A 26,285-nucleotide genomic window follows, 5' to 3' on the forward strand; every position below is an offset into this window, starting at 1 on the left:
AGTGAGGGTCAAATTTTTAAAAAATTAAAAATTAAAAATAAGGATGAAATGAAAGATAATCAGTTGGCAGACCAAATGCATTGAACACTACTAATTAAAGGGGAGAAAAAGTGTAAAATTCAAGGCGGGCAATGATAGAAGCTGCCAATTTAGAAGAAAACATAAACCCCCGACATTAATAAGCTCAACCACATGAGAGCTCTATGTGGATAATCTCAAACATAATTAATAAGGACAAACGCAATTGTGGGGTTGAAAGCTATACCGCATCAAAGCGTGTCTTCATTAACCTAAAAAGGCTCCTCTCTTTCCATCCCCCCAATGAGCATTTCTTGTTCTTCTACCCACCTTTTTCTCGATAAATCATTGTTCAAGTCTATCAAAGAATCATTCGCATTCTCCTTCATTATGATGCGCCAGCATTATGGTAAAAATTTATCTAATTAACGCTTCAATAATGGACTGCTCGCAAATAAATAAATAAATAAATAAAATCCCACTCTCAAAATTGCCACTCTTGTTAAGCTCTAGAACGATTCTAGAGATACCATGGGGACTCCAAAATTCCAATTACCCACAAAACGCTGAGGATTCATTTCCATGCTCATATGCTTAAATGCATTGGAAGGCATTAGTTTGAGTACAAATTGCAGGACCCATAGCCTAAGGAATAAATGGGCTACTACTGTTTTTCGCAAGACCCACAAATTTCCATCATCCCCTATTCCACATTGTCATTCCATCATGGACCGCGAGGGAAGGAGATGGTGCAAGGAATGCACAAGGTGGGGGAGGAGCAGCACTCTTCCCTCAAAATTAAAAATGATACAATAAAATTTTTAAAGAGTACAAAAAGCCAATTTTCATCCATTTTCTTTCCTCGCTTAATTTTCTATCCACCCTATCAAATAAGAGAGGGGGGGGGGGGGGGAGAGGAAACTCCATGCACCCTTACCACCTGCCATTGTTCTTGCCTCTTTTGCTCCAAATAAACACGACGTAAATGCAACAGTTCTCGTATCTCAGTTTCCACATGGATTGTTGAAAAGCTGAACTAAAAATAAGATAATCCAAATAATATTCTAAAAGCCCTTTTTATTACAGCTATGGGAAGAACCTTATCACTCTTGGTCAAGCAACATGCTCCTTTGTTAACAAGAAAAGAAAAGCAACCAGAGGGACAATAAAATTGTTACGCTGGACTTCATCAGCATCAATCATTACAATAAAACTGTACCCCTCTTATCTCGAATGCTATTTTAGAAGTGCTGATGGAAAACCCATGCAGAAAAAGCAGAGGTTTTTTTTCAGGATCCTTTGTGTATGGGCACAAAAGGTAGCTTTTATTTGCAAATGGATGGAATCCATTATACAAAGAGGAGGGGCGGGCACGAGCAACCCAAGCCAAACAAGAAAACAGAAAATATAAAAAGAAAATAAAAGCTACTTTTCTTCCTTGGAGCATTGATCACAATTGATGCTGAAGTAACCTGGACGAGGGGAACTGGAGAGGGTGCTACACCATTTAGAGGTTAGCAGGCTCTCGCAGGAATCTCTCCATTTGCTGTGCCCTAGTCTTTATGGACATGTCAAACACCTTCTGCCCAAATTCCACCACAATCCCACCAAGAATACTAGGATCAATCTGGCAAAATACAAGGGGCAATCAAATTATCTTCCACTTAAAAAGAAAAACAATAATTTAGTGGCTAGCATTATACTAAGATCCATAGGTGATGCAGTTGCAATAGTCACCTTCTGTTCAAGCTTGACATTCTTCCCGTGTCCAATAATATCCTGCAGTGTCTCCTTAATTTCTTTCTCCTCTTCAGGCGGAAGGGGCTGGTAAAATAAAAAGAAGGCCAAATAAATAAAAACTAAAGCAATCTGAAAGAATAACCAAAAATCAACTTCAAATAAACTAGCTTGACCACCGGTAAAACATCCAAACAAGTTGAAGGAATATAAAGGAATATAGCTCAAGTGGCTTTTCAATTAAGTTCCCAAAAAGGTCCTTACAAACAAGGCATGTTGAAATATCATATTCTAGTTTCGTTGGCATCATTTTGTGTGCTCTTATAAGAATCTGATATTTCGCCAATCAAGGTATATTTGATGGAAATTCTTGATTTGAGATTCATATTTTGTTCGTCTTTTGAGGCAGTGCCAGGTTGGAAGGTGAATTTGGGAAGGAGCTTATCCCCCTAGAGGAGTGGAATGGAACTTTTTAGTGCAAGGTAGAAGTGCACCTTTTTAGCTGATTTGACTCTTTTGGACCTAAATTTAAGGGGAAATGGATTTGGGGCCAAGATTAAAGGAAGGGAAACAAAAAGTTAGCAAGTTGAAAGAGGAGTATAATCAAAATAGAGCATTCTTGATGTGATGGCGGATGGTGAAACAGTCACTTAGTGGGAGTGCATTCTTAATTTCAACAGGGCTTCATTGGATTTTGGAGATTTATGGTAGAGAAGGAAAATATTCGAAGGGTGTTGTTAGTGACTAAATTTGTGATGTCTTTAAAGAACAAATTTTTGATATTTTCTTATTAGCCAGAGAAGCAATGCTTTGATGAGTCCTTCCCAGATAATGTCCTATGTGAGATGCTCCCTTCGTGAGAAGAGCCCAATATTGGGAACTGGAGAATTTTTACTAGTTTTTTGACGTGCATGTATTGGATAATTCTAACAGGGCAGGGATTAGAAGGAAGTGAGTCAGAAAGGTTCAAAGAATGAATGTTTTTCACGTTAAATCTTCTTCTTCTTTTTTTGAATCATCAACACTAACAAGTCAGAGGAAGCTAGGTACAATTTCCATGGAATTCTTCTTGGAAGACCAATTCCGCGGGGGGGGTGGGGGGGGTGTGGGGTGGTGGGGAAGTTGTTTTTTGGCTTTAAAAGCTCCTCAGGAAAGGGTCAATGCAAAAAACAAAACAAGGTTGAGCCCAGCATCTTCTGATCAACTGTAAGTTCTCAAGGAAGATTTTAGACAGTGCCTGGCATTTGAGGGGATCTTCAGGGAAGCAGCTGACACTGCCTTGGAAGAATTGTGGGCTTGAAAAGGATTGAGGTGGATATACAGAAGAAAGATCTTGGAGTTGATCCCTCAGGACATTTTTGGGATTGTCTTGAGGGAAAGAAGTAAAGGGCTTTTAAAAGAATTGAAGCTTCTCTAGATGTAAAGGACAGATGGCTCAAAACTTAATTGTTTGGTTTAAAGGGTAGCATTTTGTCAGTGTACTTGCTACAGTAGATTTTGTAGGTTCTATTTCTTTGAAGTTTCTGCTCTCTTGCCCATGGGTTCCACCCCCTTGGTGCCATTACTGTAATTTCTTCCTTTTCCTATCAAGAAAATAATCTAATAAATTAAATTATTTTTTCAATAAACAATAAAATTCATTAAAAACATACAAATGGGGCAATCCCATGCATATGAAAAATGTATATGAAGGCTTACTGCCTAATGGCCAAATATAGTGAAGCCAAAAAGGAGCATGGTGCAGGAATGGAACGATAACTAAAGCCCGAACTAAGCAGCACACAGAAAAACAAAAAATAAAAAGGTGCTACGGATCACCAAAGAGTGTTCCTCAACTTCAAATCCAGAAACGTTTCAAACAATTAAGAATGAATAGCCTAGACGACTGACTTCCTATTTTTTTGCTAGTCTGACTGACAGTGGATAATTTTATACACCTACTATACATTGTTCGCAGGGTAGGTTCACATCATTCAAGTTAAGTACTATTGTTTCAAAAGAGTAAAAACATGCCCATTTCAGTACTTTATTCTTAAAGGTTCATACTTTTGTATTGCTAATTAAATATTAATGGCACAAAAAGGTTAGCACATGCTAGGTCTTGTTTAGTTGTGGAATCTTTAGCCTCATTGTCATCTTCATTTATATCCTGCTCTGGATAAATGGGAGCCATCCCCTCTAATAAAATATCAGCTACCTTGACAACAAGCCTAGTCTAAACTAAATCCATCATAGGTGAAATGGGAACCCCTTCCAAATCCATAATAGGAATCTCCAACAGATGAGAAAGATCACCCAAAGAAAATCCAAATGATAGCCATAATATACTTAACTTCATCCAAAAATAAACCATCATCATACCCAAAATACACTATCGAACTCTCATCCTCTGACTCACCTCCCTATATTTCCCTTCAAACCACGCCATGCCTTCATAATTCTATTCCCAGAATCACTCACTGAATCAAATCCCAACACCATTTCTCTTGAGAAACTTTCTTAAGCCATTCCAGATTATTGTCTGCCTTCTGAAAAATATTTTAGGCATCTCAAATACCCTCATCAGAGCAGCCTCACCCAAATCAGAATCATTACATTTTGAAACCAATAATGCACGGGGAACCCTTTTCTAAAACCCCAACAGCATCCTGAAGTCATGCTTAAAAAGATTCCGCTGATTCTTCCCAGCAGCACCAAAACCAGAGCTACCTTGATGTGACCTTGAATTTCCTCCTTTCCCTGACGGAACCATCCATTCAGATAAAAAAACAATTCTTTGATGACACCCCTCCATTTGTATATGTTACTATTGTTGTTGAGATTCATTTTCTGTAAAATCTTCTTGTTGAAATTCCAACAACCACCATTGTGCCTTAATGCAGGCTCTGGTTGCTGAAAATCCCTAAATATAAAAATCTAGATTCCAACCACCATCTTCAGTGCTCTCGCAATCTAACTGGTTTAAATTTTTGGCTGACACAGTCCATAGTCTTGATTTTGGTCCCCTCATAATATAGAACCACAGTAACCTTGGCCTAAGGCTACCTAACAACCTGAACCCTGCTCAATTGCTCCTGTCTGAAAAAAATTCTGGAACAAACAGGAAATAATCTGGGCCTGAACATTAAAGCATATGCTGGGCCTGAGAACTATAAAACCAATCAAGACTCAAACCAATCAATTGCCCCTATCAAGATCTATTTTACTTATGTTTTTGCAACAACCAGGCTCCATTTTACTCATGATTTTGCCCAGGTCTAACACAATATTAATAACTCCAGACCAATTCCAAAGGCCAGTTGAATAAGCCACAGGCCCAAAACCCCCCAAGATCATCCCCTAGTTTCTCAGCCCTTCCAGTAACCCTACACACTTTCCAACCATCGCAGGGCCATCACTGTACACTACCACACCACAACCATAATAGCCACTTCAAGGCTTCCAACTGACCAATCCCTGACCCCATATTGTTTCATTCTCAACACCAACAATCAAATGGCCCTCCATTTTGAAAACCAGGCTTCTGCAGCTCCACCAAAGCCATGATGGATCTTAAGGCTTCAACAAAACACTCCCATTGATCACCATTTGAAGCCCCAGGAACATACATTTATAGCCCTTAACAATTCAAACTCAAATCTCACACACAGAAACTTAGCCCTACCAATATATCTAACTGCCACCTGATAGCAAAACCTCCCAAATTTCCTGCCCCAAACAAGAGCTCCAACCTAACAAAGCTAAGGACATGGCAACTACAAATCCATTGTGCCATCATCAACAAGACCTTAATCCAATGTTTTCACCACCAGAGAAGTAAAAATCCCTTCCCTCATCTTAAATCTCAAATTTTATACCATGTCTTGGATAATATGTTTTATAAATATTTCAAAATAAATATATCAAATGGCCAAAATGCTTATGCCTCAAAACCACAAGGTTTACCTTGTTAAGGATAAAAAACCTTACGCAATCACCTTTAAAGACATCAGTCAATGCGCAACACTTGGTTGAAATTGCCTAGGGCACTGCAGCACACACTCCCACCGTCCCACGACAAAAAATCTTTAGGTGCGTGTGCCCCATGCACCCACTATGTGTCTTCCAATTTCATTTTCTAAGAGTCGCAACAAATCAAATACTGATAGGTTTTGGAAAAACAAATGCAGATAAGTCTCACAGACAGACAGAGACTGGACACCTGTGTGGTTGCCATGAATTTTCCTTAAAAGGTTTTGGAAAACTCCACGACTGTAACAACCCAATCTTCATATAGTTGTAAACCTGTAATTAGTTTTTATGCTTTCTATGTATCATAACATGAGTTGTTGAGATGGAATCATTAAAAAATATATTTTTCTATCATGATCCCTTTCATGTGCATAAGAGGTGCACTAAATACAAAGTGGACTGGTGTAAATTCCTGGTAAGCTTCAGAGTGTAAATTCTAAAATGCACTAACATTGTTGCTTGTGTGTGTTTGGGTGGGAGTGGGGATTGTAGAACTTACAATGACAGTTGTCACAATAGCTTGCACAATTCCCTTATGTGCCATGGTCAACTCCACAAATCTCTTTGCTATACTTTCTAAGAATTTTAGCCTCCCTTTCTCTGCCAAAACAGCTGCAACAAATGGAACAAAGATATTACTAGAAATAATCCTGCTAATTTTACAGAAACTTCTGTTGCCTTACGCAAAATAAAAGGAAGTCAAAATAAGACAGGAGTGAAAAATTAACATAAAAAACCAAGCAGCAACAAATTGGTACGAAATCAACAAAAAAAAGCACGCAATTAGGGGTGTACAAAAATTACCAAAAATTCAAAAATCAGACCGAAACCAAAACAATTAACATTTCAGTACAGTTTTTCGGTTTCGGTGTTCTGTTTTGATTTTCTAATTTTAAAAAACCAATTTTCAGTTTCGATTTCAGTTTCAGTTACATAGAAAAACCGAACTATATATTTATCTAAAAAAAATTTACCCAATTTATTACTCTTAAATTATACCTCAATTAGTTATTAAATTATACCCAACTTATACCTCAATTATTTATTAAATTATAATTTATGATAATATACACACATATTTAACTAAGGAAGGAGATGGAAGAATTTTAAACATGAGGGTAAGGGCTTTTGTCCCATGTATTACCAATGTGGGACAAGGATGTCCATCTTGGTAAGCACCGCTGCACCATGGAAGAAATCTCCTCAATGGAGAAATTCTTCTCCTCGCCTTTGTAAGAAATCTCACGAAGGTTCCACAGCCTCATCCCGTAGATCGAGCAAGTCCTCGTCAGCGTCAACTGCCTCATATCCAACAATGACGCTGCCTCCACTGCATCTGCCTACGATGATGCCCATTGTGTCCCTTTCTCAAGCATATTTCATCTCATTTTAGGTGGTATCGTTAAACCCCTCTAGGCACTCAGCTAATTCTTAGGTCCCAAGCGCTCGCGGTCCTCATCGTCGGTGCTTGTCGTGGGTGGTGGTGCTCACGGCAGTGACGATGAAGAATTGGATCAAGGCGGGGTGACCCACCATTTGCCAACTCAAGTTTTGAAGAACTTCAACGAAATCTGCTTCCTCCAAATCGAACTTCTGAACAGAGAATTGGGCATTGACAATGGGGTTTTGTTGAAATGAAGTGCTGAATTTGGATCAACTCTTGTTAATTGCATGATTCTGGGCACGTCGTCAGTGATCAACACCGCAGCCATGAAGGTATCGAATGTTCAAGACAATGGGGCTGAAGGGTTTTGCGTAAATGGTAGTTATGTGGACTAAAAGCTAGCTGATTGCTGCCTCTGTAAGGCATTACTTGCTACAACCTATAATTGCAGCCTATAATTTCCCCCATTGATGGAGTTTCTGCAAGAAATTTCAAAGAACTTGAAAACAGAGCAGAGAATTGAGTGAAGTTTCTTTTGACAATGGCTTGATGCCCACGTCCACATCGGTTGGCATGCACTTTGTGGGGATCTTCTCCACTTATAAAAGCATGCCTGCTCTCTCCAGGTTCTTCACATGATTAAACTCCTGCTTGGCTCTTTTTAAGAAAAGCCCATTCAATAATTTAAAGTGGGCCTTGAGTGGTGGTATTATTGTGGTGAGATCCAGTTCAGTTAAAAATCCCGGATCAAAGAACGGGTTTTTTTTAAACCGAACCGTTGGTTTACGGTTCGGTAACAGTTTTCAATTTTAAAAACCGATATGTTTTGGTTCAGTGTTCGATTTTGAGTAAAACCAAACCAAAAAGAACCAAGTACAGCCCTACATGTGATCAATACTATAAGAACCAAACTAGAACAATCAGGAAATAAATTGATGGACGGCGTTTCATGGCAATATATTCACATAGGAATCTAGGCATATTGAACAGACATTTGGAAATGGAATGCCATTCGCAACCCACTTCAAGAATCCAATTCCTCGGGTGGAACATCATTCCAAAATATCATGTAGAGCCAGAATCACACAAATTCAAATTGGCGCCCCAATTCTTTTCATCCTGATTGCCCTTTACAAAACATGGACAAAACTAGAAATAGTCCAGGATACAAAAATATATATTTGCAAGATAATTTTTTCCAGATTCAAAATTGAACATGCAAGGGAAATTCTGCACCACAAGTTAATACTACGAATCCTGAATGGAATAGAAAACTTGCATTACTCCCAAATTATATTGCTTTAACATTTTTTTTAATACTAAACAAAAGACATAGGAGGTGGCCAAAAAAGTCACCACCCATGAAACACTGACGTTTCAAGTCAAAAGAAATGATAAATTTTGGAAACATACTTTATCCTATTTGGATATCAAGTGACATCTCCTAGACTATAAACTAATTTCTGAGATTATCATTGGGTCAAGATTTTGAAAGAAATATAAAGCTTATTCTTGAAAGAATAATGCTAACTCCATGACTCCCATTACCCACAATATGCCTTTGAGTTGACTTTTGACAGTAAAAAACAACTAAAATCATGTCCCTAGTACATCGGATGATGTTGTTCATCAAAAGGCTTCCGTACATAAACATGGGATGATGTTCATCAAAAAGGCTCACTAAAGAATCTCAAGTTTTTGTAGCTCCTGTCTTGGTTGTGAACTCCAAGGCATGCCTTCAAGATTGTGACCCATCTTAACTTTTTTTTTTTTTATATCCAATTCATCTTGAAATTGCTGTCTTGGGATGTGAGCAATAGTAATAGTGTTTTAAAAGGCTCAATCGAGACTCGCCTTGAGGCTCAATCTAAAATATTAAATTTCAAAAAGGCTAACGCATTTCATGCTTAAGCTTACACATTTTTACAAAAAGCACGCCTTTTGTACCTTTTTAGTTGGGGCTTACGCATTTTGGGTGCGTGATTCTCAAGTTAGAATTGGTTAGAAAATTTTAACTACATGTTTGTATAAAAGGAATGTCATAATATGAGTTTAAAACTCTTGAACCTCAACCTTTCCAAAATAACTTAAGAGTTGTATCTTACATCATGAAAATAGTTTGAACTCTGTGATGGTATAGCTATCTCTTGTCATGATTTATGTCATGTATTCAAGTTAGCAATTTTTGAATGTCCAATAAGTATTTTGCAATGTGCATCTAGTTTTTCCTTTTTACAATATATTTGTGATTTTCTTAATTTTTACTTTATTTTAAATATATATAATTTATTTAACAAATTTGTATCTAAAAAACAAATTCTCCAAAGGCTTACGCCCCAACCCCTCAAGGCTTACACCTTCGTCTTTTGAGGGTTAAAACGCCTCACCTTACGCCTTCGCCTTTTAACACATTGGTTGTATATCATCAACTCAAGCCTCGTCTTGAATTGGTCTACTCAAGATTGCAAGCTTGGAGAAAGTTTGGTTCCTCATCTCCCAACTTGGAAGTGAACTTCTAAATATTAAATTCCAAGGGGAACTTGGGGAGTAGACGTAGGCAGAGCTTGCTCAACCACCAAAAAATTGCAATGGTTCGTTCTCTACTTTCCTTTATATCTATTTAGTTGCTTTACTTGATTTATATTTTAGCAATAAGTTTACTTCTTGGATTCATCAAAAGGAAAAATAAGCAGATATTTTAGTAATAAATCAAAGGGAAAACAAACCCCTGTCCCCTTCAGTTTCCCTAAGATATCCAAATTACCAAGTTTTAGATGAAGCTGATAGGCTGCAAGCCTACACCTGCCATGTCACAATAAAAATATGCAATATATAGCACCTGTAGTTCTGAAAACCTCAACCCTAAGTTCATGTATACAGCATACAAGTGACCAAAAGCAAAAATGGAGGCAGGTCCTACTTTTTTACTTGAAGAGTTAGGTCAAAGTACGAGACACTTAAAAAAATCTCGTAAACTGGGACTGTGGACCCTTCATTCAGAATAAAATGAAAAAAGAAAAAAGGAAAGCTCATGTAGAAACATATTTTTTAAATATAAAAATAGAAGTCCAGAGGCAAAACAACATCCATTGCTCACTAAGACAATCACTCCCACAACAAAATGCCACCATTGTCACCACTAGGTCCACTACAACAATCACAACCACCTCCAGCATAACACACACATGCACACACCCAAAAACGAAAAAAAACAAAAAACAAAATACAAAGACTTCCCTTTCCCTTAGTCCTGCACATGCCAGCCTCCAGGAATTAATCTGTCAGGTACTTTCTCAGTGATAGGAGAACTCCTTTACTTGTACTTCAATGCCAAGAAAATAACAAAGCCCTTCTAAATTCTCCTCAATTTGAAATGTTTCTTTAGATACAGTTTCACATCTTCAAGTCCATTCACATCATCATTAAAAATAACAAATTCAGCAACATAAACAATCAAAACATTTTTTCTTAAAAAATTATTAAAATGATGAATAAGAAAAATACACAAAAAGGAGAACGTTAAGTCCTCAACTAAAAGAAAGAAAATAAAAATACATCAGCTTAATAAAGCACTCCAGTCTTTGATGACATCTTGAAAACAGGATCCCTTAAAACTGCCTGCACTTTAAGGCTAAAGAGAAGCCAAGTATCGAATCCAGTCCCACAGAAATCCCACTGATGACCTCTTCCCTGAAAATATTCCAGCATTCTTTTCCAGAAAAATTCCCCAGAACACATCACAAAGAACGCATCTCCACAACCTTTTAGCATCCTTACCTTTTTCCAAAACCAGGGAAAAAATATTCAAAAGGTCTTCGACTGAAATTTGACAGACCCACATTTCTCCATGCACCCCAAAAAGAGTAGCCCACAAGTTGCAAGCGAAACAACAATGAATAGAGACAAGTGAGACACATCCTCTGAACTATTTCCACACATGAGACACACATATGACAACAGAGCTTTAGAAGGCTCCATACTCTGCTGCAGATTGTTCGAGCTAACACTACTATTAAAGACCACCAGTCAAACAAATGCTTTCATCTTAGAGCCAACTTTGGCCTCCCAAATACCCGTTAGAGAGGAAAGATAACATCAATCATAGTAACATGAGAAAAGAAAGATGTACAAGAATAATCCTCCGAAGAATCCAAACAACAAATTCTACCATCACTCCTAGTGGAGATGGTGATCTTCCAGTAAAATGAGAAAAATATTTACAAGAATAATCCTCCCAAGAATCCAAACACCATATTCTACCATCACTCCTAGTTCATATGGTGATCCTACAATAAAATGAGTATAGAGAGCTATTCCACCTCTCTATCATTCTAATTCCTTTTAAAATGAGAAAATCATAAGAAAGATAGTCCCTCTCAAGAATGAGAAAAGAGGAAATCACATCATTATGATGGGAAGAAGACGATATAACCGAGTGAAGGAAGAAAATAATGCTGCCCCCTCACACACCCCCACCCACAAAAAAAAGGGGGAAAAATGCTTCCCAAAACCTAATACAGTTAGCTCTCCCCAATTGAAGTTAAGAAGAAAGAAAAGAAGGATAAAGCTGAGAAATGAATCTCCAATCCAAAAGAGCTTCTGACACCCCAAATTAGCATCCCACCTGTTATTTCATAACACATATTTGCTATTAATTTACTATGTGCCAAAGAGAAAATTCACCTCCAAAGGAAGTATCCACAACCCATTTAGCCAGCGGAGAAGCATTTTCAGACATCCAATTACCAAGACCCAACCACCTTCCATCTTTGATCTACACTCCAACTCCCACCGAACCAAATGATCTCTCCTATCCCCTACACTTGACCAAAGAAATCCCTCCTTATGCCCTCTAACTTTTGAGCTGCCGCTCCCAGGATCCTAAAAAAGATCTGAAAAAAAAGGTACATCAGATTAGTGGAAAGAATGGTCTTAATAAGAGTAATTCTAACCCCGAAAGAGAGTAAAATTCCTTCCCCCAACCATCCAACCACTTTGCTACCTTGGAGCACCACCAGATCCCAAAAGGCTAACGACCGAAGCTTACCACTCAAAGGACCTCCTAAATAGATCAAAGGCCATTATTGAAAATGACACCCAGCTAGGGAGGTCAGCTCCAAAACCCTCTCAAGACTAACATTAATCATCCAGCACCAGTCTTCCCCAAATTAATTCTAAGACCAGGGACTCTCTCAAAAATATGCAGAACAAGTGAGAATGTCAACAAAGAATGGCAGGAAACTATAAATGAGTCAAGTTGATCCTGGCTGCTTCAATTCTGGTTTTAACACCTTACCCAGAAATGGTTCCAGTCCAGCCAGGTCGGACCAGCCAGTCCAGTCTGATTTTCAACACTCTTACGATTACCACTTCAGTACTTTACTTTACCTTAAGCTATTACGCTGTGGACTAACAATGTATGTGAAGCTTTAACACTCCCTGCACATGCAGTCCAATTGAACATGAAGAAATAAACAAACAAACAATAACATCCATTACAAGAAATAAGATTTTTTTACAGAAAAAGAAGATGAACTCATTAGAGGAGGAATTTACAAGAAGGAGAACAAGAAATCCACCTCAACAAAAGAAAGAAAAACAAAAAACACAAAATACAACAAAAATAATAAACCAAAACGCCACAATCAGGCTAACAAAGCCAACCAATCCCTCTGAAGTTTGGACATCAAAAATCTCACTCCTTTAAAACAAGCAACGAGCACCAATGCAAGGCAAAATAATGTATCTTCTCCCATAACAAAGATAAATTCAGCTTTTTACCTATAAATATACGAGCATCCCTTTCAAGCTATAGACTCCACAAAACTGCAAAAATTCGCACAAATCATCCTTCCTTTTACCCAAACTGATAAATGAAGTGGCTACCAAATTCTTCATCAACTCCAGACAAATTGAATTTTCTACCAAAAGACCAAAAATCTTGTTCCCTATATTCCAAGCAAACAAACAAGCACTGCACGAAAAAATAAGATGCTGTTTCCAAACTATCAAGTCTGAGCACAGATATCAGAAGAAATTGCCATTGACGATCTCCTACTCTGCAACAGATTGTTGGTGTAGCTCTATTAAGAACAGCCAAATAAAAGCCTTGCTCTCTGAGGGAACTTTGGCCTTCCAAATAATTCTAGAGTCCAAAGGAAGTAGTAGCATTAATCGAGTACTCAAAAAAGGCTTTGCAAGAATAAACTGCTGAAGAGTCTTTAGAACGACCATCTGCCCTAAAGGAAGAAAATAAATTCGCAGCCACAAGATGAACACAAGCAACAAGACCAGAACCCGAGACCTCTTGGCAACCATAGCTCTGATACCATGCTGAATTACCAATTTACCTAAAAGCTTAAGTTGCTAGGTTGTGGACCAACAATGTGCATCAAGCCGTAACCAAAAAAATAATAAAAATAAAACTTGGGGAATTTCATTCTGGTTCAAAGTTATTCCCGAACATGTAATTTAATATTTTCCCCAGCACTTGCTTCATAATTTCCATAACTTGCTATAAATTTCTGTTGATCTTTAAATTAAAATCAAAATTTCTCTGTAAATTGAGACCCTCAAAAAAAGGACAGCCCGTAGCACAAAGCTACCGCATATGCAAGGTCCAGGGAAGGGGTGGACCACAATGGGTCTATAGTACACAGCCTTACCTTGCATTTTTGCAAGAGGCTGTTTCCACGCCTCTAACCCGTGACCTCCAGATCACACGGCGACAACCTTACCTTTACAATCAACTAGTTATAGGGGACCCTCAAATTTTCCAAATTTTAATCCATGATCAAAACAACTAGTTACAGTCACATATTAGCAAAAATACAAAATGGTCAGAGTGTGACATAGCATGCACTCCGTGCAGCGGCTATTGTAACCAATAAACAGATTTTTCTATCTACAAACTTCCCCAGCATCCTCCCCCAAACCCAGGTGGTTTCTCCATATAAGCAGGGTCCTCCAAGTTACCATACAAAAAGGAATTCTTCACATCAAGTTGGTAGGGAAGCCAATGCATATTTGCAAAAAATGAAGATTAAAGCTCTAACCAAGTGTAACCAAGCAACTTGGGCAAATGTTTCAGAGTATTTGGCACCAGAAGTTTGAGTGTATCCCTTGAACACAAGTCTAGCTTTGAGCCTCTACTTTGTGTAAAAAGTAAGAATGGAAAACATCCAATCACCTCTTCAAGAGGCAAATCGACCAATTCCCAGGTACCATGGCAACACAAAGTTCCTATTTTTTCTTCCCATAGTTCTAATTAGAAAGAGTGATTCAAGGCTTCCTTGTAAGAATCAGGGATGATAATTGAAGATTAGGCAATAGCAAAGGATCCATAAGTAGGTGAACCATTTGCAGAATTTATTAAAAAAACAAAATGGTGAGAGCATATTGTGTCCAACTGCATTTTGACTTGTGGAAAGCAATGGGAAGATCAGGTCGAAGTACACAGAGCAGGAGGAAGATGTTACAAGATGAAGCTAATGAGGATACCATCTCTGATGTTTTCTATTGCTACTAATAAAACCATATGGGCTTAGGAGATGTATCACTAGGAGGATTGCAGGTAGAAGACACAGGGAAGGAGAGTGGTATCCATGGCAATCGGAAGTGGCATGGAAAAATCAGAAGCAGTAAATAACAAATTTAGAGCAATTGTAGATCAACCCAGAAGAATAGTATGGTATGTTTTCGAAAAAGACGACATCATCACTGACAGTGTACTAATTGGTACTGTGAAAGGATCATAACACTCCCTTCACAGTAAAGTAGTATCTCCCAAGAAAAAGGGCACTCCGTAACTCATGGGAATAGTTTATGTAGCCCAAAAGATAAATTCTAAATAAATGCAACACACACATATGTGGAAAAACATGAAATAACAGTAAAGAAATAAGAATTGGTAGTTATAGTGCCCTCTAAAGGCTGAAGGATCACATTTTATTAACACAGCAGGAAAATATCAGCCTAAAAAAAACTATGGGGGCCTGCATGTGTATCATCGTTGTGCAGACAATATCTAGGTGATGTCAGTTCTTGCTCAGGCACATGTTATAGTAAAGCACATCAATGTAATGTTTGATGAAGAATACATAAACCACCGTGCATATATTCAAGAGCATAATCAGATCTAAACACACAGATGGACTTATCAATTTGATTTTTATTCCACTGGATGATTTGAATACATGCATATAGGAAATCTAAGATACTAGAGACATGTCATGGGCCAATATATCAAGATTGGACTAAGGAAAACACTTGAGGACTTGGCTTATTGGCACAAGGAGTGAATAGGGAGTGGCGATGTTTACCCAACTCACAAGCCTCAATCAAAATACACAAAATTGAAGGAACAGAAGGTATAAACTAAATTAACTAATGCAGCTTTGAAAGAAATGGATGACCAAAATGTGCATGACACTACAAAGGGGCACAAGAATGAAGTGCAACTGGTCCGCTTGGAGGACTAACTAAGTAGAAAAGACCATCCAACACACAATACTGGAAAACACTTGCAATACGAAAACAGTCTAGCAGAGCAACAAAGGGACACAGTTAACTGATCAAAGACAAATTAACAGAAAAATGGGGAGCATTTAACAAAAATATAATGAAATAAAAAGGAATAGAAGAAACAACACCCTCTCCCTAAACGCAAGAGGTTATAGCATTGTATCATTACCAAGAATAATCGAAGACTAAGGTTTTGCTTTCAAATGAAAATTTCAAAAGTCTTAATGGAAATTTTGATTCCAATATAGAAATACATTGAAGAATTGGAAACTTTCAATAAATATAGAAGCTATGAATGAAACTTTGGGAATTCAGTCAGATAAAAAAAGAAGAAATTCACTAATAAGGAATTGCAAAGAGGAACAAAAGGAAAACAAAATAGAAGCTATAAAGTAAACTAAGCTAAAAGAGCCCACCAATTGCGCCAAATATCTCAGAAAGCTACACTAAAAAACATCTGGTAGTGAACACCACAATGCACCCAAAAATTCAATCCTATCCTAAATCAAATCTCTGTACGAAGCATGGTCCCAAAAAATATCTGAGCCTTTCTCTGCAACCAAATTGCCCATATAACTGCAAAGACTGCATAACACCACAAAAACCTTCGCCTTCTTTTGCTTCCCAAAGTCAACGAAATCAGTCATCACAGAATCCAACGAGGACTCTGAACAAATCCAAATCTCTCCCAACAAAAAAAAAGGGGGGGGGGGGGGGGGGGCTTACTTACATAAGCACTGAGCCAAGGAACAGTGAAGAAAAAAATAAACATGATCCCTCAATACATAACACACACATCAGGGCAGAGAGCCATTATGGCATTTATGTTCGAAGGCGTTTATAACTCTCCACAAGAAGGCAACAGGAAAAGAGGCAAAAGAAAGATTACCTCCAAATTCCAATTCAAACAAACCAATTAAGCTCCAAACACTTTCCTTTCAAAAACCTTATCCCAAAAGCCCCAACTAATCCTATCATAGGCCTTTTCAAAATCCAGCTTAAAAATTGAACTCTTTTCTTCCTCCTCCTAACACCCTCCACAACCTCATTGGCCACAAGGACAGCATTGAAAATATATCTACCCCCAAACAAAAGCCGCCCCCATCACCTCCTTAACCCTATCAGCCAGTACTAAATGATTTTATACACTCATAACCAAACTAATGGGTCTGAAACCACTAACCCTTACAAGTGGTCCTCCTTAGGAACTACTGTGATGAAAATGGAGCTCATAATTTTAGCAATCACCCCATTAGCATGAATTGGGAAATATTACAGTAAACGATAGTGAATAATTTAGAAACCAAAAAAAAAAAAAAGCAGATTATGCACCTTTTCACTTTTATCTTAAATTTCCTAAATTCCAGCTGAAAAATATTGCCAAAAAAAAAAAAAACCTGAAACTTGATTTCATTTCAAACTCTCCTGAAAAATCAGCAATTTCGACCAAAACTTTGGCCAAAAAATTTAAATTTAAGAAAATAAGAATAATAGGTATTACACAAATTGGGGAACAAGACAATTGACCAGTCATGGTTGGATGCAACAAAATCAATTACCCAATTGGAAAAATGTTGAGAGTCTTGGAGGCAAAAAAAGGCAACTGTATCTATATGAGCTCAAGCAGTTGTAGCAGTGGATATGGGGGTAGGTGTTTAGCCTAATCCTTGCTTTTGTCTCAACAGCTTCAAGTACTCCACGTAAGAAATACCACCAGCATCACATCAATGGTAAAAGGCCAAGCTGATTTCGCAAATTTATCCCAGCATCTATCAGACATAACTATTAAAACCACATTAAGTACAATGGCGACTAGTGTCACGCACGCAACATTGACCTCCCCTTGATTGTGGCCCTGTATTATGACCATATGATGCACCACATTCTTTACCACCTGGGTAGACAACAGGGTAGTGGCAGACATATCCATCAAGCCCTTGGGAGTGGTGTCAATGAAAATGGCAAAGAAGATACAGTCTCACGGGACAACATCTTTGACCTGAGACTACTGTAAGTGCCTAGAAAACTAGACCATAATTTAGCATATAGAAACTCCTCCTAACCTCGCAAAGTGCGGAGCCTTGTAGCCCAGGGACACCCTTTATTTAAACTCCTCAAGTTGGCACTTAAGATCTTCAATGCAACCAATATAATCTTGAAACATTTTTCTCCTGTGAATATGATTCGCAAACAGCACCCTGTATCTGCTTTACAATGTTAAAGAACATAATTTTTAGGACACCAGCACCTCCATGCTACTCCACAACCAATTCATGATTAGACAGCAATCCCAAAGCCAAGTCTTGTACCTTTGACCTTTCAAAACCTAGAAACATTGGATCATCATCAAGAATTCTGACTCCACTCTAGCTCCAAAAACAGAAAACACCTTCAAAGCTTGGGTGCAAACAATATAGATCCTGCCATTCAACATTATGGACGTCATTTGCAAACCGATGAAATCAGTTTCGGGAGGCTGGAAAGTAACTTGAGCAGTAGAGTTTTGATAAACCATAACTTTACTTTTCACACGAGTCGCCAAGCAGAGTAGGAAACAAACTCTCCAAAAGTCTTTCTACATTATGCAGAAAGAGTCATTTATATCACACAAAACACTGCAGAGTCTATTTGTGACAATATGTTTCCAAATCAAGCAGAAAAGTCATTTATAACACACAAACTGACAAAGCCAGCAAGCAATCATTAGATTGCCACACTGCAAACAAAAAAGAAGAAAAGAAAGTGACTGCCCTCTATCTACAACTTATATCCTCCCACTCCTAGTGAAGGGAAACAAGATTTAAAGAAAAAGAGGAAGGAAAACAACAGCAGAACCTGAGGAGGATTAGAGATTAAGGCATTAATCCTGTGTTATAAGAAGAGAGATCAATGAACAGTGCTGGTGAGCAATACAGCTGTACAGTGTGTAAATGGCAGCAATGAGCATTACCTAGGAAAAGTGCATGAACAGTCGCAATAAACAGTAATTGCGAATAGTTGAATGCTTCAAAAATACCACGTTACTTGTGTTAGAAAAATGAAATAAGAGAGAGGAGAGACCCAAGAGAACAATGTTAACATAAGTAAACGAGATAACCGCACAATTGTTACTCTTTTGGTAGAGCTGACCCTCTTATAATAATAATAAAATGATTCAACAAACTTAGAAAAACATCATTACAAATAATAACTTGACAACCTCCCCGACTTTTATTATTTAATAGTTAATCACTTTACTAACAAAACACTTCTGCTTATCCTCCTCACAGTTCCAAAGTACCCAGAAGACCAGAAAAAATCAGAAATCACTTAGCTCTTCCTGTTTCTAAAAGTGGAGAAAAGGCAATCATGCCAAACTATTATGAAGCAACCCATTCTTCTAACAACAAAATATGAAACAACCTGGTCAACTTATCTGCAGTATCTGTGTGAAAGGACCCAATACACTGCACATAAATGCCTGCAGCTATGGAATAGTTATGAGGATGTTCCACTGGAACAGCCATCTATTAATCTATTGGACGTCTTAAAAGAATTATTTTACATTCAAATTTCTAAGCATAACTTCTTAAGTTACCCAACAAAATAAAACTTTAAGTGCATGTTTGGCTGTGGAAAATAGATTTCATTTTCAGTTTTCAAAATAATTACAAAAATGCCGCATTATTTTCCACTTTTCAAGAACTTGTATAGGAAAGTTGGAAAACATCATTTTATTGTTTTTTCAAATTTCCAATACAAATATTGAAAAATCAGAAAACAAGGTAGCATTTTTGTAATTATGTAAAAAATAAAAATAGAAAGTAAATATTTTTTTCCACAACTAAACAGGCCCTAAGTCTCTGCATACCTGGAAAAGTTCTCAGTAACATCAGAAAACCATGCTTCAGTAAGTTTCTACATACCCAGAAAGTTCGTTGTAACATCAGAAAATTTTGCTTCAGAAGAGATTTCCTGCATAGCCTTTACTCTTGTACGACTAGGTACTGACGGGTCCTTCATGAATTGGAAAAAAGTAATGCTTTTCTTTGAAGCCTCAACAATGTCAAGAATCTCAGACTCAACCGTGTCCAATGCATTAGCTTTCACTGCAGCAAGGTACAATGCAGAGGCGTAATTTCCAGAGCCCCCAAACAATACTAGAGGCACCTGAAATGTCATGAAAATGACAATAAAATAAGAATGAAACTCATAGGTATAGATCAAATAAAAATATCTGAGTAAGAAATACACTAATGACCAAGCAATATATATTACAAAATCAATCCATATTTGTGATATTTAGTGAACATGCATAGACATGTATTTTAGTTAAGAAGCCATGGTTTTTTTTTAATACAGGCGCGGTGGGGTGTGGGTGCAGACACACTGTACATACGATTACATCTGTTACGAATGATGCTCAAAATTTCAAATGACTAAAAACGTGCAAGCATCAAAACTTTTTCAATGCCAAATTGAAAACATTATGGTATTCAAGAAAAGCAAGAAAAATAAAAAAAAATACAATGAGCAGAAACGAGACTCAATTCCAGATAAATCCCTTATTCCCTCATCCTCTTACTTCCTTTCCTACTTTGCTAGAAAATGACATCGAATTTTAATTTTGTAGTGTGTTCTTGCAAGTCACAACTTCTTAGTCCGCATGAATATGCCGCAAATTTCAACCTTGATTCAAAATTAAAAACTAGTTGACACCTTGATACCAAAATGATACAAATTTTTTTTATAAATAAAGGGAATTTAATAAAAAGGGCATTAAGTGGATGCCGGCCCAAGTTTCAAAAAATCAACCACCCTAAAGGGTGTCACAAAAATCAAAGATTACACCAGGTAGAGACTGCCCTTAAAACACACTTCTCTTTGCTTGTCTGAAGCACTGAGGTTGAATTACTACACACTTGGTATCAAAGTGAAATATATTAAACAGCAGGTTAGTACCAGTTCAATTGGGCAATCACCATACAACTTCTTTTCCCTTCCAAAATTTTACCTCCTAAGCTATAACTTTCTCAGACCAAAAACTCCCACAGAATTAAAATGCTATCCACTTAGATCCAATCTAGAAATATTTTGAGCTGCAACTTCATGAAAAAATACAACCTCAAAGTCCAGCTGGCAAATACACATTGGTCAAAGTTAAAGATGGTTACCTCTACATTTCAACAAACCTTCCCTGAACTCTATAACCTTCCCATCAGGGTTTATTTCTCTCACTGAGTAACAAACCTCCCACATAATTTTCGTTGAGTCCATGATCAGAGTCCACATTGAATGAGGAGGGTAGTTCCTTGGGGCTTGTAACAACTTGAAAGGGGGGGGGGGGGGGGAAGGGTTACCTCCAACAAACAAGCAGCTCTTCTGGGCTAGAGCCCATTAGCAAGATAAAATAATATTAAAGCCAACTTGAGGCTTTTATCCAATACCATTCCGAGCAGTCAGTGATCCATACCAAGCATCCAAAAAGGACAAGCATGCAAAGTGGAGGTGAGAAGGATAATCTGACTTTGCCAAAAGGCAACATGCGTTTGGGTGGGGAAGAGTGTTACACGGACCTGCATTGAATAGCATAGGGAATCTGGGAGTCTTATGAGGTGCAATGCTCATCCACCTAAGCTAACCTACCTACACCTAAGGTTAGAGCCTCATCATTAAAAATATGATGGGTTTTAAGCCTCAATATGGACAAAACGATCTCACCTAGACCATATCGCAAGGAAGCAAAATCCCAAATCTCCCCCTTAAATTTATTAATAAAAGGATTCCATGGTTTGAATGTAGTAAGCACATGTATCAAATCCCACAATGCCCACTCTCCTAAAAATAAAAAGTCCCAGACGGCAGTCACCCAAACAAATGGGATTTGGAAGTAAGCACCAAGGATTCCAACAATGAAGGGAAGTGTGCAGTAGGAGAGCAACAAAGGGAAGTTTGGGAAAATGGGTCAAATGTTGTATAAGACTGGTACAACTGAATGGAAATGCACGCACAGAAACCAAGTAGCAAACTAGAAGAAATGTGACTTATAATTGTACCACAAAAAAAGTAAAATTTCGGTATGGCAAATCTTTATAATAATACTACCGGTCTACTAGTAAAAGAATTACTGAGTTTATGTTAATCTTAACGGTAGAAAGCTCACTGGCATGATTATCAATTTTATGAGCATGATTGAAAATCTTTGCAAGAAAAAAACCATAAAAAAGGTCAGCATTAAAGTATAAAAATCAAAAAATAAATAAAATAAATAAAATAAATAAAATAAATAAATAAATAAAGGAAAATGCTCTAAAAACATCCAAAAAAAAACTGACTCTTAGTAAGCAGACATTTTTCCTTTCTTTTTCCCTTTTTTTTTTTTTTTTGGACGATGGGGGTGGAGTGGGGGAGTAAGGATTCTCCACAAGCATGCTTATTATACTATATAATTTTGGCCTTTCTTCCAGTCTTATTCAAGAGAGGAATGAATGAAATAAATCCCATAACATGACAATAGTCACAGATTCCATTTACCTTAATTTTCTTCTCTATCTTGGGCCCGGATGGGGTAGCATAATTCCTCAAGAACTGCAAGAACAAAATGGTCAACAAATGACGACATATGCCAAAATAAAGCTAAAAAATCTGGTTACTTAATCAAAATCTGCACAGCCTCCATGCAAAAAAAGGCATTAGAGTTATAAATCATCAGCAAAATTTTAGTCAACAGATATTACATGGTGCAGAGTTTTGCATAAGATAAGTAAGTGTTTGGCTCATTTGAAGTATAAGCTCCTAAACATGTAATTCCAAGAACATCACTTTCAGGGAAAAAAAAATTAGCACAACATCACACTACTGCTAAGTCTACGCAACTCAACAACTTCTTGCAAATGCCCAATAGAAACAATAAGAGAAGGCTCTTTCTATGGGCAAGTTTAAAGAGTTTTCTGATGAAAATACTGCACATCTATCACTTCCAGAATTTGTAAGAGCATGTTTAGATGCTGGCAATCACTAAAAAGCGATTCAGAGAAAAGCAAAGCAATTAAATTTTTCAATTTTCAGCACTTTAAATCCAATTTTCACCAGAAGAAAAAAAAAATACATAATACTGAATCCACTAAATTATTTAGCTCAATTCAGTCAAAATTTGCTCTTCTTTTTTTTTACCTTTTCTGTTGGGTGATGGAGGGAAGTGAAATATTACAGAAAAATATAAGAGCTTGTTCAATTGAACAGTTCCTGTGTTTCATTTCCAATTCTACAAAAGAATACGTACATGCTATTTTTTCCAGCTTTCAATATTTATATGGAGAACTTAAAAACAGTTAAAAAATGCTCTCCAAGTTTCATATACAATTGTAAATCAAAAAAAAAAAAAAATTATATAGAAAACTGAAAACGAAAAATGAAAACCGCTTTACACCACTAAACTCGCCCTAAGATTTAAAATGTTCTGTTTTTTCATTTCCTCGGCATTGAAGAAAACATGAAAATGAAAAATTACAGAGGTAATTATTTCTAATTACAGTTACACAGTTAGCAATCAAATAAAATCGCATTGCAGAGATGAATCCAGAAATATCAACCAATAAAGTCCACATTGCAAATGGGAACTAAACACATACATCGCTTTGCAAACAGCTCCAGTAGAATCAAACAAGTCCAATTTAGCACGATTATTCCGAAAAAAAAAATGAATGAACTTTAAATTAATCGCATATCAACTATGCAATACCTCAGAACGTGATGCAAATGTAGGGCGCAATAGGGATTGTTGAGCAGTTGAGGGAGAATCGGACCGCAAAACCCTGGTAAGAAAAGGAAGGCCTGATCTCAGACGCCCGGCCATTGTCGCCATTGACGAAACCCTAAGTTGGGTGCCTTCTGTGACTTCAGATTCAGATGAGAGAGAGAGAGAGAGAGAGAGAGAGAGAGAGAGAGAGAGAAGTGAAATTAAGGAACGGTAGTAAAACGTAGAATAACAAGAGGGTTCGGGCTGGGCCTAAAACGAAGCTTATTGACGAAGTCCAAGAGCGGAATTGGGCCGAGCTCTGATTCGGGCATCCATGGGCTTGGTCCAAGATTTTGGTTGGTCTGGGCCTTGGGGGCGTAAAAAATAATGTTACACAACAATATTTTCAATCAAATCTTGTTCTTAGACTTTCTCCGGCATAAAGTTGAGAATTCCACATTAAAGGGTTAGATTCTCATTGTGCAGTCCAAGCCCAATGTGGGCCTTTGATCAACCAATAAAAAAGCTTACAAATCATGTATATATAAACAATTTTCCATTACATACATAACTTCCAATGTTTTCAAATGATAAGAAATAAAAAAAAAACAGATATAACTACAACAGGGAAGATAAATCGGAGAAACTGAAATGTATTCATTTTTCATTCCATGAACAGACAATGCAGGTCGGTATATATACAGTGCAAGAGACGGGAAAATATTCCCAGTTAACTAACAAAAGGATAATAAAAGGAAAACAAAAAAATATTTTTTGAAAACTAAAAGAGAAAAACTCAAGCGGGAGTTTGTTGGGTATTGTTGATATGCTCCAGCAAGCCAAGCAGTCCTGGAAGAACAGTGAGGGCTCGTTCTAAGAGAAGCAAATTTGGAGGAAGACAAGGGCTTGGTGAAGATGTCAGTAAATTGATATTTGCTTTAGAGAAAGGAGACCTGGAGTGCTTTAGCCTGAATCCGATCACGAACAAAGTGATAATCGACATCGACATGTTTGGTGCGAGAATGCATCACAGGATTCATGGAGAGGTAAGTCGCACCCAAGTTATCACAAAAAAGGGTCGGAGGAGAGGATGAGAAAATGCCCAATTCAGATAAGAGAGATTGTAACCACAGCAGTTCACAAGTACCATAAGCAAGGGCCTTGTATTCTGCCTCTATACTGGACTTGGCAATAGTGGATTGTTTCTTGGAACTCCATGAAACTAAGTTGCAGCCATAAAAGATACAATAACCACTAGTAGACTTTCTGTCGTCAAGACACCCTGCCCAGTTGGCAGTGTAAGCAGCCAGGGATGAGTGTGGCGAAGATTGCAAAAGTAAGTCATAGTTAAGGGTGTGCTTCAAGTAACGTAAGATGCGCTTAACACTCTGCCAATGAGAAACACATGGAGCATGCATGTTTTGGAAAACACGGTTGACAAAGAATGTGAGATCCGGCCTTGGGAGGAGTAAAATTGGAGGCTCCCAACTACACTACGATATAGCGTAGAATAAGGTACATGAGAGGAGTCAGAGGCTGATAACTTGATAGAGGAAGACATAGGAGTGGTGACTGGCTTGCAGTTAAGCATGTTGGTCTTTTTTAGTAGGTCTAGAATATATTTGCATTGAGAGAGCATAATACCAGCATGGTTACGATGACATACAAGACCCAAAAAATAATGTAAGTCCCCCAGATCCTTCAGTGGGAACTCAGTGCGCAAAACAGAGATGAAGTGAGAAATCAAACTCTGACTGGAGCCTGTAATAACTATCATCAACATAGACAAGAAAGTACACCGTGGCTGATTGATGACGATAAATAAATAACGAGGCATTTGATTTGGAGATAGTAAAACCCAATTCCAGTAAACGAGAGCTGAGGCGAGCATACCAGGCATGGGAGGCTTGTTTGAGACCACAGAGAGCCTAATTGAGTTTACAGACATAGTGAGGGAATTAAGGATGTATGAACCCAGGTGGTTGAGTCATAAAGACATGCTCATTCAGAGTGCCATGTAAAAAGGCATTTTGAACGTCCAGTTGATGAATCGTCCAACGAGATGAAACAACAATTAAAAGAACCAACCTGATAGTAGTGGGTTTGACAACAGGACTGAAGGTTTCAGTGTAATCAAGACCGGCAAGTTGACTGTAACCTTTGGCAACCAGGCGTGCCTTACGACGTTCAATGGAACCATTAGATAAATGTTTGGTCTTGAAAATCCACCGACGTCCAACAACATTCTGATCGGAGGAAGGAGGAACCAGTGACCAGGTATTGGTGGCCATGAGTGCATCAAACTCCAGCTGCATCACTTGCCACCATTCAGGGAATTTGGAGGCTTGAGTAACAAAGGTGGGTTCGTCTGGAACGGTAACCAAAGAGGAATGGGCGCGAGGAGGAGGCCATAAAATTGTGCCATCAGTGTGGAGTTTAGGGCAGGACTTGTTGGCTTTGGCTCTGGTTTGCATAGGATGAATAGAGGGAGAGGGGAGCGGAGAGCAGGAAGAATAAGGAGGCGTCGAAGAGGATGAGGAAGAAAGGGAATCGAGGGGAGCCCTAGAAGCAAAGGAGGAGAGACTAGTGGGAGAATAGGGGTTGGGTTCAGTAGTGAGAATGTGGGCCCGGGAAGGAAAAGGAGGAGGACAAGGTGGAGTCGAAGAATAAGAAGGGGATATAGGTGGGCTGGGCCGAGAAGGTGATAGGCGAAAGGAAGAAGAGGTGATGGGTCGAAGAAAGGAAACAGGAGAAAAGTGGGGATGGGCTGTGGATGGCATGGAGGCAGCTGAATGGGTAACAAAAAATAGGAAAGCAGTTTCATCAAAAAGAACATCCCGAGAGATGTACATACGGGTAGTAGGAGGATGAAAACAGAGATAGCCACGATGGGAA

At 38.0% G+C, this 26,285-nt stretch overlaps 1 protein-coding gene across 1 annotated transcript; it reads right to left on the bottom strand.

Moving 5' to 3' along the window:
* Positions 1–1,078: 1,078 nt before the first annotated feature.
* On the bottom strand, positions 1,079–23,786 carry LOC131165044 (ATP synthase subunit O, mitochondrial). The gene is made up of 6 exons (XM_058122690.1): positions 23,394–23,786; positions 22,187–22,240; positions 19,579–19,822; positions 6,266–6,378; positions 1,756–1,842; positions 1,079–1,645 (listed from the first exon to the last, which is right to left on the bottom strand). The coding sequence occupies exons 1-6, from the start codon at positions 23,514–23,516 to the stop codon at positions 1,526–1,528; spliced, it is 741 nt and encodes a 246-aa protein (XP_057978673.1). The 5' UTR covers positions 23,517–23,786; the 3' UTR covers positions 1,079–1,525.
* Between the last annotated feature and the right edge of the window lie 2,499 nt (positions 23,787–26,285).

Source organism: Malania oleifera, chromosome 9, assembly GCF_029873635.1.
Source record: "Malania oleifera isolate guangnan ecotype guangnan chromosome 9, ASM2987363v1, whole genome shotgun sequence".
Lineage (NCBI taxonomy): Eukaryota > Viridiplantae > Streptophyta > Magnoliopsida > Santalales > Ximeniaceae > Malania > Malania oleifera.

Excerpts from the sequence above, each read along its gene's own strand:
- LOC131165044 (XM_058122690.1), bottom strand. The coding sequence starts at position 23,516 with ATGGCGACAATGGCCGGGCGTCTGAGATCAGGCCTTCCTTTTCTTACC. Across the intron at positions 19,823-22,186 it reads AGATAGAGAAGAAAATTAAG|GTGCCTCTAGTATTGTTTGG; the intron begins GTAAATGGAATC and ends ATGACATTTCAG. Across the intron at positions 6,379-19,578 it reads TGTTACAACGAACTTTCTGG|CTGTTTTGGCAGAGAAAGGG; the intron begins GTATGTAGAAAC and ends CATTTGTTGCAG.